We start from the raw sequence: 21,928 nt of genomic DNA, 5'->3' as shown, positions 1-21,928 counted from the left end.
TGTGTGTGTGTGTGTGAGTGGGGGGGGGGATCGAACCCAACGGAATCAAAAAGTAATTACGACAGTGCAGAGCTCAGTGACATACAAGTACTGTACATTATGCAATTCAGCCACTCAACGACATTGAAAATTGATTAATAGTTAGAATTTTATTCATAGCCGTACACAAAAATCTAATCCAAATGATTAAGTGTCAATTTTATAATAATCAAATTGATAGCTTTTATATTACTGACGTACTTTTCTAGCTGTGCGAGCTGTCTTTAATATCCAATGGGCATGTATTTTGATTTTGCCATACTCTACTAGTACGAGTAGTAGTACGAGTAGTAGTAGTAGTAGTGCCATGGAGGTAGAACCTCCATGGTAGTAGTAGTAGTAGTAGTAGTAGTAGTAGTAGTAGTAGTAGTAGTAGTAGGAGTCGTAGTAGTCGTAGTAGTAGTAGTAGTAGTAATACATTTAAAAAAAAAAAAAAACGTATAGAAGGGATTATAGAAGGCAGGAGATGCAGAGCACGCCAGCGCAGGAGGTCACAAAGTACATACACTGTATCCGATGCAGCGAGATCATTATTTTTGAATCTGAGGTTCTTATTTACATGAAGCCAATCACAGCGATCCAGTGGCGTGAGTAGTGATGAATATTAATGAAATGATCACGCGGTGACCGATTGCCCGAAAACCTTTTAGCCAATCAGGATGCGGTATCCTAAAGTGCGGCACGCGTTGAATAGAGTGTATCAGAGGCAGATTCTGTCAGCAGCTATGGAATATGAATATTGCAGAGGTACCTATGGGAAAGTTTTTCCAATTGGCTAGATATTTTACATGAATATTCATTAGAATATGATTATTCATTTTAAGGAGTTACTTTTTGATTGTGCGACAGGAATAATGGTTCTTTTACCTCTCGAAGTAGGTCATCTGATGGGACCTCTCCCTGCCTGTTCGCGCGCACCGCGCCGTTCATATAACGCGCAAAAATGTGTGTCTCTTGCGGAGTACTGAATCCTAAGGTGAAAAACAGCTAATTTTCAACTCAAAAGGTACCTATGTAAAATGTGTACAGAAATGTAAAATTTCTGCATCTACTCCAAGTGTACGACCTACCTTTTCATTTTAATGAGTTACTTTTACTTCCCGAGATATTACTGCGCAGCTTTGGGCTCATGAACTAGACTTTGCGTGTATAAGCCCTATACCTGTCTATGCGCTCAGATCAGTGCTTTTTCAAAACGTGCTCTGCGTATGGAAGATGTCACTTTAGAAATTGTAATGTTCATCTTAGAATTGCATGCTCTTTTATATTTCATATAGAACTAGGTGGTTTCTAATTATGTTGTAAAAAAGTTAAAACCTGAATCCCCATTTTTACAAAAACTACGCAATCCCTTTAAAATCTCGATTGCCTGAAGCGCCTGAAATACAGTACCTACTCAGTCACTTCCCATTCTCAGTGTAACCATTGCGTGAATTGTAAATGATATTTAAACTAACGTGTTTTCATTTTATGATTGACGAGCGTAGACAGTGTATGGCGTTACAGCTATTGAAAACAAAAAGAGTATCGTTATTGTAACAGTAGTAGTATTCTCATTATAATTATCCAAAGCCCAGTAAGATTGTAAAATCGAAACAAGTCGCTAGACTGGACATACCTTTCGTTCCATTTTTGTCCATCTGCCGCTTGTCGATGTTTTCTCCCCCCTCGGCTTTCAATCCATTCTTACGGACAACCATTGAGCCTGTCCTCGTCGCCTGGTCGGTAACGGAGTCATCTACTTCTGTGGGCTTGTTGAATCTCATCGTCCGTCGTACTTTTCTTTCGTGAAAACTTCTGATGATGACGACGATCCTCAAGCTGAAGATGGTTGTCATGACAAAGGGAATAAAGAGGAAAAGAATCGGTGCCATGAAACTGAAGACGATGCTCTGCAGGTACCGAGGCTCGCACGTGTCGATGGAAGCTGAGGGGAGGTCGCTGCCGTAGACGTACTGCCAGAGGGCTGTCGATGGCAGCCAGATCACGACTGGGATCAGGTAGCCGATGACGATGAGAAGGAGAGCTCGAGAACGACGTCGCCAGTATTTAAGATGTCGGAAGGGAAATGACAGGGCAACACAGCGGTCCATGCTGATGATTGTGACGAGAACGACGCTTACGTGGGAGAGGGCGTGATCGAGGAAGGTGAAGATGTCACAGAAAACCTGTCCCATTGACCATTTACCCGTCACGAGTGCTATGGCGAAGAGCGGCATGTTCACCGCTCCGACAGCCAGGTCGGACAAGGCCAGACTCAAGATGAAGTAATTATTGTAAGTTTGTAATTTCTTGGAGACGAAAAACGACATGATGACGAGAAAGTTTCCTGTGATAGTCAGGAAGATGATCATACTGATGGCGATGGATAAAACGATCACAAGTTCCTTGGAATATGGATTGGAATCTTGGGGTCCTGTCGTCTCGTTGTCAAACACGAATTGATCATCAGGAAACCTGTCTGCACCGAAATCTTTGGAGGAAATACTTTCTTCCTCAGCTACTTTCGTCACCTCCTCGACAAAGTTCACGTCCAACTGGAATACAGTTGTCACTATCCTAGATATTGATAATGATTAGATATTTCTTGTATTTGTTGGTAAGTATGAATTCCTCATTTTTGTTTTCATCACGATAACTAAATTACACTTTTGTAGCTATTTTTGCACATGAGCATGTGTCTTGCCCTTTTCTTGATCTACATTTGCGGTTTTGTACTAAAAATAATGATGCGTAGTTCACAAGATTGATATCAGATTCCGAGAACAGTTTCGACTTCTTACACTGCTTTTATTCTTACTTTCATTTACCGTGCAATTCTCTTGATAATGATGATGTCCCTCGCTCTTCCGAGATATGTTACGATGTAGTGTGATACTCAACATCAACCAAACTAAATCGTGTCCCATTACTCCATTACTTCATTACTACATTTCTTCTGCTCAAGCATTATTTATTTATTTTTTGTTCTAGTTTACAATTATGAAGACCTGCTAAGAATATGTCGCGCCACATACTATAATCTGACTAATTTGATAATGTAATGTAACTCAGCATCAACGAATCATAAAGCAATCTATGATATGCACTCACCTTTCCATTTTGATAAGTTTTTAGGAAAAGACAAATCTGACTTGTATCAAGGAACAGTTGCGGTGAGACAGCTGAAAAGAACCCGCGGAAACTTTCTCAACGAAAAGAGAAGTCCAAGAGGGGCGCGAATTTACAAGGTATGACCACACCACTTGGTAGGTAGCATCATTTATAGCAGCAAAGGGTGGTTTTGCGCATGGGCAACAAATTGTCGTTACAGAACCACAATCCATCAGTCTGTATTTCACATCACGTGACAGTCATTTCCATGTCCATCAGGTGACTGACATATGCATGTGCTTACATAGACGGTCGAATGAGAACATCCTAATGAATCAATTTGAAACTCAATCTCAGCTCCACACTTCAAGTCTAAACACATCATCATGGAGACAACAATATCATTAATATAGTTATACTGTTATCATTACTATATTACTATTACAATTATTATTATTATTATTATCATTTTATTATCATTTTCATTTTATGTAAGGCTATGGTAAATTACGCGATAAATAGCATGTTCTGCTTCATCACGAGCATCGGTCGAACCCCTTTCGTGTACTGGAGTGACCTAGGCAGGTAGACAGCCAATCAGCTCTTCTCCATGCTGAGAAGCCTGCTAAGGTACCGAACCGGGCTGGCCAGAAAATACAACATTGTTGATAGGGCAATCTCGAACTGAGGCTAGTGAAGGGGACAGTTGATGTATAGATTAAATTTTTTAATCATTTATACTACTACTATACGACTACTTCTACTACTAATGATAATAATAATGATAATAATAATTGTTATGATAATAATGATAATAATGAAAATAATGATAATAATAATAATAATAAAAATTATTATTATTATTATTATTATTATTATCATTATCATTATCATCATTATTGATTTAAAATAATTTTGCAAATAAAAGTTTGGCGTAAATATTCCAATGGGAATGATAAACGCATAATAAATCGAACAACAACAACTGTAAGGACGATGATGAAAGTGGTATATTTACAAATCTGTATTTGCTTAGTTAGTGAAATTGCTATCACTGCAGGAATCGACAGCCTTTGGCATGATGAATATTTCCCCAATTTGATTCTAATGGCATTCACAACAGCTCACATGGCGCATTGTTATGGTCAGCCTTGATACTAAGTGACTAACCAATGTAGCTCAGATCCATTGTTGCTCAGCGACGTGATTAGCTCGACCTTGTTAGGCCCGAGCCATTCACCTCCTTGAGTGTCTAATCGTTGATGCTTCCAAAGAGCATTTCACTTCCAAAATCGATTACACAACAATTTATTCAAGAAATATGAACCGTCATGACGATGATGATTATAATAATTGTTATATTGCCACTAGTAATTACATTAAAGTCTTTATACTGTTATCACAATGATAATGGCAACGTAAACCCGTAGTGTACACATGACAGGAATACTGATCGTACGAACAAATGTATACCTCAAGGATTTTATAAACAAAACCAGCCAAATCATGATATACTCTTCACTAATGCAGAATATACATTCATGTACTCTACTGCAAACTAAACTCGCCCGTTTCTTATTAATTCTGGCTTACTCCCGCAGGAATGATTGCCATTTTTGGCCAATTATATGGTATTTTTGTCATAATATATATATATATATATATATATACATATATATATATATAGTGACAGCAATGAACTAAACCAGAACATGGCGGGGCGGTGCAAGGACAGTTAAATATATTGCCAGCAAAACTTGCACGAGAGACGTGGCTGTGATGTTGAGTTGCAACCCCTTTAACTGAGCTTTCGGGCTAATTGCCCTTCTTTAGAATCTACAATGACAATGTATAATGTAAAATCATATTGAACTCGACTAACCTTCAATATATTAACAATATACATTCAAAAATATACTTAAGCATAACAATAACTACAAATACATATATAATGATTCCTATATACCCCTTCAAACTTCGTTTGGCGGGGGTATAATAATACAGCATGTTTTTAACAAATGCAAAATAACAAACATGTAAACATATGGATACAAACATATTTATGATAGACATAAGATATCTGGTAGAGAGAGAGAGACTTCCCGTTGGGAATGCTTGATGGACATGCAATTCTAAGAAAGGAAATATGATGAAGAGCAAATATATTAATCGGGTTCTTTTCTTTCTTTTTTTTTTGAAAACTTCAGATCTTGAGAATCAAATAGGATATCGTCAAAAAATCTTCAAATTCTATAAGCGGTCATTGGTAAGGCCCAATTGTGGTGATTATGGAGTCCATTAAACGTTTTTTTATTATTTTTAGTGTTTTGCGTTTAAAGGTTGATCAAACAGTCCTGAAGAATCTGAAACTCTAGTGCAACTGGATGGCCTGTTTGTTATTACATCTATCGTTCGAGATTACGTTTGTGATAATGCGGGGGTTTTAAAACGTATTATAAAATGGGTTCAAGAATGTAGCCAATAGGAAGCGCTGAAATGAGACACACCTCCTTCCTTTACTTCAGTACAACTGCACTGCCTGTAATCCTATGGTAGATTGCCGATCGTCTGTGCGCGCGGCGGCTCCTTTGATGAATTGCATGCATACGCGTACGCGCTGTCAATCCTGTAAACAACTTCTAGTTCGGGCTGCCGGCCGGCCGGCCTGTCTTCCCTTGTGCATAACAAATGTGGCGTATGTATACGTACGTATACTGTACTATACGTACACTTTGTACAGTACAGTAGACCAAGCGTTGTGGGACCGGACGCGTACATGGAGTCACTTTGAAGAGCAAATCCAACGATTTAGCAGGTTAATTCTCACGCCGTTTTCAGAGTATGTTGTCTAGTAGGCCTATATGAGGAGTCTATATCAAGTCTTTAAGGTAAAGGGTGCATATTCTATGTAAAATAAGTAAGTTTTCATGCGGGTGTCCAGAAACCCAACCCCCCATTATACTTATACTGTATGTGCGGGACTTCCGCGAGTGCGACGTGCGTAAAAGTTTGGGACGAACATCTTCGGACGTCTTGACCCACAAAGGTACGTGAAAAACGCTGAAAAATGATGTTAGTTTTCGAATTTTCGACCCATTTTATAAAACAAATGATGCACAGGATTATTTCGTGGCGTTAGTGTAGGCGTAGCTCACTCTCGGGTATTTACAATGTAGTGCAACATGCACTCGGCTTCGCCTCGTGCATGTTTCACAATTGTAAATACCCTCGAGTGCACTACGCCTACACTAACGCACTCTATCCTGTGCATCATTTGTATATTAATGCTTTTTGAGCACAGTCGACAAAGAAGGTCGGAATAATACGGTTGACATTACAAAGAGTGGTATCAACCTCGACTACTCTAAAACCTTTTTAAATGACTGTCAGCGAAGAGAACATAAATCAAACACTAATTTAGCTCGTGTCAAGAGCACGAATACCGCTTGTCATGTCTCGGTCACGTTCTTCACGTTCTACGTTCTACGTTCTTCTCAAGCTCTCTCCAAGGTAATGACGCTAATAGTGCGCACGTGGGTGTTATACATTGCAGAGTAATGACAAATGGCATGCAGGCAATCTGTGACAAATGATCTATGATTAAGCTGGCTGTGACACTGTGATATTACCACGACTTTTCAGGTGTGTGTTTGTGTTGGCAATTGTCCTGTCACCGTGTTCAGGTACGTGAATTTTTACAGAAACACCTCTCTTTATAGTTGCATTGCTGGAAGTTCATCAGGGGCTCATACAGGTCGTGTATATTCGTATGTCCTACAATGACATATTTTACATACCTTAAAAGACCTATATTTTGTGATTATAATTTTCCTTCTATGTCCCATATAACGCTGACAGCAGCCATATTATTTTTTAACACAACTGTCATCATATCCGAGTTCATTACACTGACAGGCAACCAATGCTAAGAATCTCTTAATCATGTATCTACCTCTCTGACTCACTAAAGGCCATCTGTTATGTCACGATTGTAAAGCGCCAGAGCAGTGAAATTTGGCGAAGTCAGATAAAAGAAAAAAAAACAAGCAGAAGAAATGATGCGGTGTGTTCTTTTGCCACACCCGCCGTACGTCGATATCGCGCACCGTCATGGTAACTATCTCTTGTTCTTCTAAAAATTCCGCAGATGATAATTCTGTCAGATAATGTAGTGGATCTAAAAATGTTAGTTACTATATTACTTAAAAATTCAATGGAACCTCAAGCTCGATTAGAGTTTGGAAGTTTGAATGAAATCAATCGGATTCCGTTTTCAGATTACCATTTTGTTTATACATTCTGTATATCATTTGCAGCGTTATACTTGTCATATATGACTTTCTCAGGCAAATAACGTTTTCTTCTGAATATTTGTTGATCAAACAGACTTTTTAATACAGAACAACAACACGCATTTTTTCTAGTAGCTGGTTTTCTACTGGTTATCACCTTCCAGGGGACATTTTTTGACGGAAATTGGAGGGAGCCTCACATTACTTTCGTCGTATATTATTCAAATTTCTCTGCCGTAGATATCGTGTTGACTTCAATTCGTCGCCATAATTTAAGGCTTGCCGGGCATAGCAACAACTGATGTTCTTGATGGCTACATTCCACAAACTGCGTCATTGTGTTTAGTGTGACTTCACACTGTCCCGAAACGGACACTAGATGGCCATACGAATATGGAATTTCAAAATTTTCAGAAGTTAGCCCCGAATTTGGTTAAAAGCCTATCAAAAGTCAAAGCAATAGCAGCATGAGAAACTCCACCGTCGATTATACGATGGCTTTAAGGTGCCCTTAATAAACGGATGTTTACATGATAAGAGACGATTTTGAATATGTACTTCCTATATGGTGTGTCCTTCTTTGCTCAACTTCGGGACAGTGGACACCTACATTGATAAGATTGTAAGATTGTTCTGCAATGAATGAAACACACGTGGATGTGAATCCCGGTGACTTGTTGCTTATCTAAGGCACTTCAGTGTTATGATGCTCATAAAAGATTGCTTGAAGATCTGATCGGCTAGGGCGTAACACACAGGGTTCAGCATGCTGTTCATGTATCCCCAGAAGACGGTGACCTGAGAGATGAAGTAAACAAGTTTAAATGAAAGAAAATTCAGTTTGCAATGAGGACATCGCCTACTTACAGCAAGTATCATTTTCATTCTCTTCAGTTTATTATATTTTTTAATATGCAGGCATAAATTGATATGATAAATACATAGAATTGTGAAAAAAGACTGGTCATTGTGAAAGAAAATGGCATTCACAAATGAAAAGAACAAACCATTTTGGGGGAAAACACACACACAAACTTAGAACAGTAAAATTCAATAAAAGGATATTTCATTTTACTGTTCTTTTCTCAATTTCTCATTGTGTAACTTTCAACACATCTTGAATATTTATTATTCACGTGCAGTAGAGCACTGATTATTAAGTCTTACAATTCAATTCAATTATACCATAGTACTAACTATTAAAAAGGTTTAAGATGTTCTGGTGAGAAAATTCCCTCTAACCGTATAGACTGAACAGAATTTTTCTCACCGAGTACGTGAATCCAGGTAGGCAGTCTGCGCAGAAGGAGGAGATAATGATAGTCACGGCCGAAGGGCCCCAGGAGATGACCATCGCACATACGATGAAGGACAGTGTTCTCAGACCTGGGAATTAAAGGGTCGCAGTATTTTCTGGTAATAAGATATTAATAATGATAGTGATGATGATAACAATGATAATAATAAGAAGAAGAACAATAATAAAAATAATAACGATAATGATGATAATAATAATAGTTATTATTATTATTACCATTTTTGTTTTTGTTGTTATCATTATTATCATAATTATTGTTATTATTATTATTATTATTATTATTATTATTATCATCATCATTATTATCGTCATCATATTATTATACGGCTTATAGGACACCAAACTCACTCTGGGCGTAGAATGCTCAAAGCGAATGCATACTATGGTATGGCTGTTATTCTTGGGATGGGGGTGCATTAAGGATGTTGTTTTCAAAATTTAAAAAAATTTAAAAAAGGAACAACTAAGCGAGGTATTCTCGGAACGATACAATAATATATGCTGACAATTTGCAAGATTTTAATACATATTTTTGACAACAGTGCTACAAGTTAAGGTATTTTATAGTTTGCTATTACAACGACGTGGTGTGTGGTACAGTGAGCATGTTTTATTTTTCTTTCCACATGTGGACGAGGGAGAGTAAAATATATGATGGATCATCAGAATGCTTTCTTATTGCCTCAGAAAAGGGTATTTGAGAAAGGAGAATCCCTTTTAATATGCTGATCGTAAACTCATCATCAGAATCAAATAGGGAATAATGTATATCACTTTCCGATGTGATACGTATCACGTTGGTAATTATCACTTGGATCCAACTTCGGCGTATTGCCAATAAAGGGATCGTATAGTTTTGGTTGAGACCTAACTTTAGGTTTCGAACATTTTTTTTTTTTTGTGTGAGATAATGAGAAACCTGTTAGGAAATAATTATGAAAGAGCATGTAATTCTAAAAGGGATTCATTGTTTATTTGACGAAAATTGGTATTGAAACGGCTGAGATATAAAAAAAACAGAGCAATTCTAATTGAAGGTTGGACCCATCTTTTATAAGAATCGCTTTGTTTTACTTTGTTTGTGGATTTCTCGGTCATTCCAAAACCGATTTTCATCTAATAAACTTTGAATTTCTCTCAGAATGGTACGCTCTGTATGATTTCATAAGTGGTTTCTTGGTATTCTCAAAAAGTTAAAAAGCCCAATCCTCATCTCCACCCATACTTTACCATCCCATTGACATAATGATAAGGTATTTATGGTAATAATGGTACGACTGCTTCTGATACATCACATGATGAAAAATCATTGTCATAATGTTAACCACGACCTATTCAACGAACATATTCATTAAAAAAGGTGAGTCCAACCTTTTATCAGGACTACTTTGTTCTACTTTTTAGTGGATATCCCAGTCATTTCAAAAATAATTTTCGTCAAATGAAATGAACTTTTGATTCCTCTTAGAATTGTATGCTCTTTAGTATTTCATATAAATGGTCTCTAATTAGCTCGCAAAAAGTTGAAACCTGAATCCCCATATTAACCAATGATATACCAACCCTTTAAATGCTACTATTCTTTAAATACCATTTCTTTATATTACCTCATCTTGATTATTGCAGTCTTGTATGACCTGGAATCCACTCATTTAATTTCATCATTTGTATCTTCTATAGAAAAAAAAGGCAATTCAGATTTTTTTTTGAAATGCTAATTATCTTGATTACACGGCTCCATGATGTTTTTATTAATGCTCTCACACTGTCATTGTGTTTTTGTCTTACGGTCTCTTTATGCATAAACATTTGAATGCAACTCTTATATTTTCGGAGGCTGTTTGGTAATGAATAAATTGTACAATCGTAATATTGTTTTACCTTTTTTGTCGCATGAGCGTCAAATAGAAGAATTCTATTTTCCCTAAAAGTGCTAAGGTCTGGAATGATTTAGACATCTTTTTTTTTAAAAGAATATATCTACTCAAAGTGCTTAAGTTTAGATATAAAACATGATTGTAGTGCCTACCAAATGAACCAACTGCATCCGTCCATCCATTTGTTCTGTCTGTTTGTTTTATTTGTTTAGTGTTGAAGCATAATTTTATGTTTCTTATATTTCTTTATGTTGATGTATTAATCTGCTACTTTAATGAAATATTCAAAATTCGACTCTTAATCTATATTTGTACATAATTATGTAACTCTACAAAGGGGGACTCATTTGACTTGATGCTATGATTTTCTCCGTAAACTCCGCATCACATTTTACCCTGTAAATATTCTCCTTTTATGATTATCAATAAAGTAAGCTGAATTGGAAAAAGAAATATTGAATGTGTATTTTTGGTACTATTTGTATTTGTATTTGTATTTTTTTTTATGGGGGGGGGGGGGGGGTTACATGATATGTTGTCTGTATAGGGCCATGTTCTATATTCCGAAACATAAAATTCCCCATCCCAAGATGTTCAAGATGTTCGAAAGATTCCATCATCCGAACATTAATGTGACATAATTTCGAAGGATGTTATTCCGAAGGTTCGTGGTTCCGAAAATGAAATAAGGTTCGTATTTTTTTTTCTATTTACCCATACAGTGTATTAATATTCATTTCATTTTCATTCATTCATTTTCATTTTCACCAAAGAATATAAGTGTACAAATCATATCCTGCAAGTAAGAAATAAGATTCGTTGATCCAAAAATGAAATAAGGTTAGTTATTCAAAAAAAAAGGGGGGAAGCGGGAGAACTTTCCTACTTACGAAAGATCACAAAACCAACCTTCATTCATTTTCTGAATTACGAACATTCGGAACGAAATGTAACCCATCATTAATTTCACGGCCTTACTGATGAACAGCAACCATGGTCCAATGAATAAAATCAACTCAACTCAACTCAACTCAACACCCTGCAAAAACTTAACCTGATCAATCAGCTGTGAGAAATCGCTCCATGCAAGTGTGACATTCCTTTGTTACATGAACACCAACGAGATTAGACGAATTCATCTACCATCGCTATTTTCTTTACTGACATCCTGTTCAACAGAGAATAATCATAATCTTACCCATCTACATTTCATAAATCAGTCGGCAGTCAGAGCTCAGGTTAGATATGCCCTATCCGATTGTTTTACTGCATCATACACATCCAACAAACATCTTACACGACCTTCAAGTCATAGGCCTTATCCCCAAGTCAATCATCCAGTAACCATGATAACACCAAATCAAGCAGGAAGTAGACGTTATCTGCAAAAGATTACGAGTCAGATATTTTTACTCCCTCATACATATTGTGTTTCTCCGGACTCCTTCACAAAAGTTATAGAGAAACACATTTCCCTTCTCATACTATGTAATTTGATTTGGTTTTGTATTATTCAATATGTATAAACGCACCATAAAACTCTTAGTTGAGATTCAGCAGTTGTGTATTTTAATCATATTTTGTGTAATGTAAACGGCCTCAGCCTTATTGGAGGGAGCACTTATACTAAGCAATCATTAAGTGCAGATGCACGTAGGTATGTGTTGATGTAATGGTATGATTGTACATTCCTACCTTTAAAGTTGTCCTTTCTCGTTTTCTGTTTGATTTCCTGTTCATCGTCGATGTTATCCGGAGAGCCTGTCTCGTTCGGCCTCTGTGACTTATCGGTTCCGACGTCGGATTCGATTACCTGCGAAGATGAAGTATTCGATGTCGAAGGAGCACCATTTTGAAACTGCCGATCAGTCTTTCTTTGATGATTAATCGTCCCTTGCGTCTTCGCCTTCTGTCCTTGGATTTGCCAGATGATGACAGAAATGCGAGTGCAGAGGACAGCCGTGATGGCGAAGGGAATGAACAGGTACAGTATTGGTGACAAAAAGCTAAAAACCACACTCTCCAGGTACTGTGGCTCGCAGACGTCTGCAGGTATAGCTCGACGTTCGTTTCCCCGAAGGTACTGCCATAGCGCGGTGGACGGCAACCAGATGAGCACGGGAATGGCGTACCCGATGGCTATGAGCAGCATGGCACGCGAGCGACGCCGCCAGTATCGACGATGGTGGAAGGGAAATGAGACCGCAACCCAGCGTTCCAGACTGATGATGGTTACGAGCACGATGCTGACGTGGGCGAAAGTGTGGTCGAGGAAGGAGAAGATGTCACAGAAGACTTCCCCAAACGGCCATCGCCCGGTAATGAATACGATGGCGAAGAGGGGCATGTCGATGGCACCGACCACAAGGTCAGACACGGCCAGGCTTAGTATGAAGTAGTTGTTGTAATTACGTAGCTTCTTTGTCGTCATGAAGGATAAGACGACCAGCAAGTTTCCGATGACGGTGATGAACACTATGACAGCAACGATGACCGCCAAGGCGATGACTACCTCCGAGGAGAAGAGACTCGAAGATTCCGACCAGCTGGTGACCTGAGACTGGGTTGTGAGCTCAGTCATTGCTGAAAAGTTATCATCTTCTGCCTCTTCAAATAATGTAACAGTTTTTTGTCCGCCCATTTGGCCGTCTGACATGTCAACCTTGTTTTCGAAATATGAATCAATGGACAGTCTTGAATCTTGAGTTTCATGCATGGAAACAAAAAAAAAATGTTAGAATTATTGTTAAATAATTCTTTAATGATCTGTGGTATGTTTGAAATGAGATGTCATACTTATAAAATCCGCATAGGAATAGTTTCTCGGTAAGCACTCAGTATAAGGAATTGAAATCTGATATAATTATAAGCATATAATGGTAAAATGATCCCCCATCATCGTTCCTAAAATGTTGATACATCTTTTCACTCAGGAAAACTCTCCCCCGCCTTCTCTCTTTTACTTTTTTCAATTTAGCATGGACCAGAAAGTACAAAAGCAGAGATAAACATGCAATCAATAGTTGATTTCAGTGGTTCGTTATTACAAATATTCGGGGTTTTTTTTTGTCAAACAGATTCTGTTTTGTGATTTCAAGTTTAAACCAGGCGTAAATTCACCATTCCTTTGGTGAGAAAAGCCGTCAAAGATTTATGTTTACCTATGTGATTATTATCAAATTTGGCTTGTTTAATTTATATGAATGATGGTTTGCTAGAAACGAATAAGTGTCACACTCCAGTACTTTATTCAAATTAATAATTCTTGCTTTGGTTTGTTTTCATTGCAACTGATTGACAAATTGCTCTTCATCGACGTAAGTAAACACTGATTATTCAGTGTTTTGATAAATAGCCATGACAATATTAATAGGCCTACATACAAGGTACAACTCTTTTTTTTCCCCTAGTATCTTTATCATGGCTACTTCTAAAACGCTCAACAATCGGTGCATAATGATAGGCAATTAGTCAATCAGTTGCAATGAAAGCAACTCGACGAAAGAATCATTACCCTGAGTAGGCCCTAGTACGCAGTACCCACTGCTTTAAGGTACAAAACTGTCACTAGCTATTGGATGCAAGCTCGGTATGAAATGAAGTACAATACTGGATATGACGCCTGTCTAGCAATAAGAAGGTTGTTGGTTCGAGTCCAATCCGAGTATATACACCCATGATTTTTTTTTTTTTTTTGTATCGTGGCTGCTATCAGAACATTGAATAATCGGTGTTTATTTACGTCCATGAAAGACACTTTATCTATACAGATGCAAAAATATTCTTTATGTCTTTCTATTACCCTATAGGACTTTTAAAACTATTGTGATATTATTTGGACGCTGATTCTCTACATTTGCTGCATTTAATGCTTCAGTTATAATCTACTGTGAAGAGTAAATCACCTGAGAATCCGGGTTTAATGACTTGCAAAGAGAATTATTCCCTTTAATGTCTGAAGTATTCCCGTTAGACCAAACAAAACCTTACTTTTCAATAAGGCAGAATGTGAGAAGACGGGGCGAATTCTAAAATCAGAATGCATAAAACAAAACAAAACATAATGTGTGAATTTCTCACCCGAGTACCATCTATACAGCAACACTGCCCAGACTTTCCGATGATTGAATCTGTAATCGACTGGCTTGAGAATTTAACCATGCCTACTTTTAAGTGTTTGGAACTGGGAAACTTTCCCTAGATCATTCACTCTCTCTTTCTCTTTCTGCCTTTCTCTTTTTTTTTTCTCTTGTTTTTAAAAAGCGATATGCGCTTGCGCACTTCAAAAACATCTCTCTTTCATCACTCCTATAATACACATAAAGAGATTCTTACAAACTGTTCCCAAGATCTTCACTTTTTATGAATATCCTTGAGAAAATTTTACTTACGAGCCTTATTGTTGTTGTTGTTGTTGTTCCTTCAGCTATCTTTGTATAAGACGTGAGAGTGTGCCGTGCGGGATTCTTTACAGGTGTCTGCATCGACGCGAGCAATTGGGTGGAAATGTGACAATGACCGCAGCTCTCAGTGTCGATCGCTATTCAGACGAGTCTTAGAAGAAATTGTTATTTACGAAAGTCAATCTCATATATCTCAATCAAAATGATATTCAACAGCAAAGGTGACTCTGAACAAAGAGGTCTGATCAAAACATTTCCGTGAGAGGGTCTAAAAATACACAAAGGTAATCCTGCACTGCCTTCATTATTCCTTTTAAACCCTGGTAAGAAAATGATAATAATGATAATGATAATAAAGCGAAGCCTTTTTCTTCAGCTCAGCCAAGACCTTTTCTATGATTCGCATCGATTTCCCTTCCCCCGCCTTTCATCAAAGCTAGATCATTCATGAATTTCGATGAAAGAAATATATAGCTGAACTTTTTTCCTCGTGCCTTATGCACTAGTTCATCTCTGCGCATACTGCCATATAACCTAGAGACATTAAAACGCTCCATCCTGGAGGGGAAGCACATGTTTTTAAAGAACCAAACCAGCAAACAGATTAGTATAGCATATTCTTCATCAGCGACCAGGATGCGATATTAATGTTTAACTTGAAAATTCGTTTCTGAAGTAGACACACAAGGTTATTCGTCTGCTCAAGAGCCATTATAGATTTACGTCAGTCAATAGCTATTGAAAATATACTTGTAGTATAATATCAAAATAGTATATTCATGGGTGTATGGCTTTAGACTTCTTAGTTTCCTCTCATCTGCTGTCAACTTCACCCTTTCCTCAGATCCTCCCTCACAGGTCTTACACTACCCTCTCCCTTGTACTCATCTAGCCATATCGAGACACCAGAACGATCCACCTTGCATGATTACCGGCCAATATTTTCCACTTTATTTTCTCGTTTTCCCTCTCTTCAATATACCCCATTCACACGCCATCATCCTTTCAAGCATAATAATATGATAGGCTTACGATGTGCGGTTTGTTGCACTTTTCCTTTGGTGAATATTCATTCATTAATTAATTAATTCATTCATTCATTCATTCATTCACTCATTCACTCATTCATTCATTCATTTCCACTAAATAAAACATGCATACATAAAAAACATAATACCATGATGATAAAACATAACGGAATCAGTATTGAAATCATGCAGTGCATGTGTAGAAAAAGTTAAAGAATAAGGAGAAGAAGTAACATGATGTAAGATTTTTTTTTCAAAAGAAAATGAAAATTATGTAAGATTTATACATTTAACATTAAAGATGTAAGATTGCCGAGGCAAGAGATGAGATTTTTCCTTTCCATGCCCTCGAGTCAATTACATGTACTGACACAAAAATATCTAGATACACATTCTCTCCCCTGTATTCTATCTTCAACATATTCCTTTTATCTAACATTGATTAAGTCGTCGTTATAACTTTTAATTCGAAAGTTCTTTGTATACATTGTGTTCTATTGTCAATAATGTTGGAAAATGCAGAAATAAAACCAAGTCAAGCCAAACAAAACAAAACCAAACAGAAATTACATAGACGAGTGAATGGCAATGAGTTTTAATATGATGCGGATAGAATACAGGGGAGAGAGTGTGTATGCAGAGCTATGAGGAGGAAGAGAGAATCGGAGGGCAAAGGGTCGAAAGAGGAAAGTCAGTATTATGTGGAAAGTGAAGCGATGATAGGATCGTAGAAGACACAAGATGACGGCACCAGACGAAATTCGAACCTCGGACCCCGGCTGACCGAGAGTTTGTGACCATTACGCCACCACATGACCTGGAAGGCCGGAATACTTAGACCTACTTGTGTTTCACTCACATGTTTTGTTGGTTTCTTTTCTTTTCTGTGTTATATATTTCATGGAGTTTCGAGGCAAAAGATAAGCTAGATCTGGATCATACCCAACGTCCAGACAAATCGATGAGGTATATACAGCGAGTGAAAAAGGTATGTATAAGAGGTCGTAGAGCCCGTCGTCTCGTGAACATGCTGAAAAAAAAACCACACACACACGCACGCACACACACACACACACACAAACACACACACACACACACACGCACCTAGCGGGAATAATGCTTTTCTGTCGGTTCTTCGTAAAGAATGCGAACGCCTTCTGTCAGTTGGTGACGGGCTGTAGAAGCAATACGGTACTGGTCAAAATTATCAAGGGCGCCCTCAAAACCTATACCGTTCTGATGAATTTGTATTAATCTTGTGCCTTTTCTTTCTCTCTTCCTTCCTTCCTTCCTTTCTTTCTCCTTTCTTATTTATATTTCAAATCTTGTCTTTCACTCAGTGGTTAGATTGAAGACGTATTCTTTTACCCAAGGAATATGAGCCAAACGACATTTTTGGCTCATAGCTTTTAAGAAAATGTATACAATAGGTCATTCTTAACACCAGCATATTGATAATGATCACGTAGTATAAATAGTAGTAGTAGTAGTAGTAGTAGTAGTAGTAGTAGTAGTAGTAATAGTAGTAGTAGTGGAAGTAGTAGTAGTGGTAGTAGTAGTATGGCGACAATATCAATAATGACGATGATAGATAATAGTACGGTAATAATGATAATAATAATAATGTGCTAAAAGTGATAATGATAACAGTAATGTCCTCGATACTAATGACGGTGACAATTATTGTTATGAATATGATCATGATAACACTTGAAAAGAATGTGAAGGGAAATATCGCCGGAAATAAAAACTATGTCACTCTATTATCACATTGTAATGAACTAAAGATTACAAGATCCAAGCTTTCTAAGGAACTACAATGTAGTTGACTACAGATATTGGTGAGGATAAATTCTTTTACAAAGCTCCCTTCGTCTATTTTGAGATTTCCTTTGAACAATTACTTAGAGGGAAAGGAGAATGTATAAGTTTGTTTTTGGAGCCTTTGAGCCGTAACACCAAAGCGGTCAAGACTTATTTTAGCTACTTCTTATATAGCGCATTGTGACTTGAAAATCCCCCTCGCAGAATAAACGACAGGGAAGGAATAAGTTTCTATGCTTTACTGTAAATGAAAGTGACTTAAACAGACAGATAAATAAAGAAATCCTTACAGGCATGAGACCATAGTATTGCATTATACTCTTAAGTGTGAGACTCACACGAGTTTGTACTAATTATAACTAATACACTAATTATGAAATTAATACACTAATCATACGGGCAGAACCCACACTGTAATGTGTGGAGGCCCTTCATGAAGGGACTCTAAACTGAGCTGGAGACGAGCGCCATCTCGTGACACTCCTTCACCGGTTGATTATTTTCCCGTGGTGAAATAAGCTCCCCAAACTAAATACAAAGTCTAGGTGCGCAAACTTTGATTAAATGGGATGTCAGACCTACAGTCTGTACCACCTTTTTCTTGGCGATTCTTACTTACATTCTCATGACTAAATATACCACCAGGGAGGTGAGAACCCTGATACCACGCTCCCGTATTTGATTTGATTTGATTTGATTTGATTTGATTTGATTTGATCATGTTCTGTGTGGCATATCATTTGTAATTCCTTTTTTTTTTGCAATATCATCTAACATAATAGAATGCTACTATACATTAATGGCTAGATTCTGCAATTAAATATTCGTGACACATCGACTGTGACATAATAACATGCGTTATAAATTACCATACAAAACGGTTGCCAACAATAATTAAGCTAAAAGCTTGGCTCTTTGGCAACCGATGATATGCATGACATTAATACAATAAAAGAAGAGGGTCCAACATGATACTTGTGGAATAGAGGGAGACAATAGAGCATAAAAATGGAGACAATGGGGAATAAAGAGAGACAGAAAGAGTAAGAAATGACGTATGTGATACTAAGGATGAAAGAACACAATTCCCGCTATCATATTTCGTCTGTCGTTTTTGTTTGCGTGAGTTCTAAACAGTATGGGTAAGTAATTGTTCCATCACGTCTTCCTTTTAAGACATGATCAATACTCGTTTACTTCCCATGTTAGATGTGACCGCAAGTTGTGAATCTGACAGAAGTTATCAAGAGTGTAGTAAGGTTGGGACTGAATGGAAGCCCATTAATGTTTTTGTGATGTATACTCGTTTGATTATTTGGAGGGAGGGAACAGGTTCTTATCTTTCTGCTAATAATGCAGAGTCTTAACGAAATCAAACAAAATAATCATTTTTGATATTCAAATGAGTCAACCTGGAAAAATCAAGAAAGTTGGGGGGAGGGGGGGGGGGGGGGGGGGGGGAGGGGGGAGGGGGGGAGATGCCCCCTCACAGCACACCTTACAAATACACCTTCCAGCTGTGAGGATGCGAGTACATTTTGATATCATTGTTCTGTGGATTGTGGTGACTGCTGATATTGTACGCTGCTATATTAGAAATGATTATTACATTAAAATATGTGTACTTCAGAGTTCAGTTTGAAAGTTTAATATCAATCTCAACTTGGCAATTTTCCATTTATTTTCTTTTAAATCTTTATTATATTTTGACGTCACACGTTTCGATGCAGCCAACATTTTCTGTACCTTATCAATAATTGCTTTAAGGGGAATGCATGAGTATATGGCAAGCTCTGCTTTGTAGCTTCCCCTGAAATTTCAACGTTATTAAGTAGTATCATGCATATTTTACTTTACAACCTATCCTATTGTGATTACAGCACATTTTGACATACATTTGGAGCACGTGTGTTGTTTTGTATTACGATAGAACATGATAATAATATGTTTTGTACATGTGTATTTTTTGTTGTTGAAAATGAAAATGAATTAATGAATGAAATGGATAAATGAGTAGTGCGTTCAATAATCAAAGGTGATTTCTCAAACTCGCAGCAGGCAGAGCACAGTTTAAAGGCAGGTAACACATAGACCTAAATTGAATTAGATATTGCAATCGCGCGCAAAATGAGGGAGCCATTTCTTTAAAGAGAGGAGACTGGCTAATTGTGTCCTGCAAGTCCTCGGATGAAATGATTTGCTTACGATGTCTTTCTCTCCTAGGTTCAGCTGAGAAAATAAACAAACGAAAGTATAGCATAACAGCAATATTCTCAATCTTGGAGGCTACATTTCGGTACATAGCAACTTTACATCCTCAATGAATTATGGTGATAATTATCGACTGTTTTGAGGGCTACGGATTAAAATATTTGCCAAGAGGTAATTTCTCAGCAAGACTAATAAATATGCCTCGAGACAATGTTGAGGGGCATAGCAATGTTGCGAAATCACCTCTGGGCAAATAGTTTTAAGCGTGACCCGAAGGTATAAATTTACAATATTCGTGTCATATTCAGGCATTGAAATAAAGTTGTGTGCTACCGGTCAGAGAAATTACATAAAGTAAGTGTAACTTCACAATGTGCAAATATACTAGATAAGAGTACACTCTAAGAAAATAACAAAACAAAACAAAAAATGTTACTGTCACAATATCGACACCTTTTTGGGTGCTCGTGGGAACCTTTTTAAATGGTGCCTATCAGCATCTTTTGCTAAAGGTGCCCATTAGAACCCTTTTAAAATGAAATGGTGCTCATGAGAACCATTTGGGTGCCTACAGGCACCTTTTCGACTGAAAAGGTGCTCACATCCTCCATTTTAAAGGGTGCTCGTGAGCACCTTTAGCAATAAAATGGTGCTATAATTGAGAACCATTTAAGGTTCTCAGCGGAACCATTTCGCGAGAACCATCCGATGAGAACCATTTTGAGAACCTTTTTTTCTTATGTCATGTATCATAGATAACGGATGATGCTGAATTGAACTGATCCTTGCCTAAGGAATAGGGGTAATTGTATTTTTGTGTAAAGTGAAGAATGAGCTATGAGCTAATGCATGCACTGCCACTATAGGTTATACTACACACACAAAGAGGATATAACCCATTAGTCATTCTATAGTAACTTAAGCATCATGATTTTTTTTGTTTTTCTTTTACAACGTCATTAGCGTTATCACTCTCTTTCTCTCTCTCTCTCTCTTTGTTTTAAAGAGAACAATGTCACTTGCCAGAACGAGGATCCGGGTTTTACTAGCAAGCGGCAGACGCGGAAAGGCTCTTGTCTCATTACTGATATTAATACACTGTAACGACTTCAATACATTGGTGGTCTTAAATCTACATCCGTAGGATAGGCCTAAATTGCAGTTACTTTCTCTTCAGAACATGCAAGTTCAGATCGCAGTGCGGACAGTTCCTGTATTGGAGCGATTTGTATCATGTGTCCCGTGTGATTAAAGCTAGTATTACCGGATATACATTGTTGGCAATGTTACTCGAGATGATAAGCGACTCTTGTTATAAAGGTTGGTCATAGCAAATCAGCGATGCTTGTCTTCTGAAACTGAAACAAGATTTTATAGACGGTCTTGGTTGGTGAAAATTCTACCATCACGATTGCATATATTTTTAATTTTAGAACAATGTGTCTGTTCATAAATAAGATCACATACAGAGATTAGTGGGGCCTAGCGGCGTGGTGACAGTAAAGGGCTTTTTACACTTGTAAATTTTTGCTTAGCCCCGGACCAACGGTGGGGCTAAGGGGGGGGGGGGGGGGGCCTTAGCCCCACCGTTGGTACGGGACTATCCTTAGCCCACTTTCTGTTTACACTCGTTTTTGCCAAAGTGGGCTAGCCCCACCGATCTACGGTACTATCTGGCCCTGCAAAATAGCAGGGGTTAGCACCGCAATTGCGGTGCCAAGCAAGTGAGTGTAAACAGAACGAAAAAATAATCCTGGGCTAAGCGACGGAGACGAAGTCCGACCCTCACTGACCAATCAGAAACGAGGTAATCAAGTGCTGCCGGTGCGTGCGTGTACGTGTA

The 21,928-nt window shown here is 37.7% G+C and overlaps 1 protein-coding gene across 1 annotated transcript; it reads right to left on the bottom strand.

Moving 5' to 3' along the window:
• Positions 1–8,105: 8,105 nt before the first annotated feature.
• Positions 8,106–13,200, bottom strand: LOC139729646 (muscarinic acetylcholine receptor M1-like). Its single transcript, XM_071640573.1, has 3 exons — positions 12,315–13,200; positions 8,695–8,810; positions 8,106–8,222 (listed from the first exon to the last, which is right to left on the bottom strand). Exons 1-3 carry the CDS (start codon positions 13,198–13,200, stop codon positions 8,106–8,108), a joined length of 1,119 nt encoding a protein of 372 aa, XP_071496674.1.
• Between the last annotated feature and the right edge of the window lie 8,728 nt (positions 13,201–21,928).

This window comes from Diadema antillarum, unplaced genomic scaffold (genome assembly GCF_040938485.1).
Source record: "Diadema antillarum isolate AM-2024a unplaced genomic scaffold, OU_Dant_1.0 seq00000248_RagTag, whole genome shotgun sequence".
NCBI classification, from domain to species: Eukaryota; Metazoa; Echinodermata; class Echinoidea; order Diadematoida; family Diadematidae; genus Diadema; species Diadema antillarum.
The sequence above is the reverse complement of the archived record's forward strand: the minus strand, read 5'-3'. Positions and strand labels throughout refer to the sequence as shown.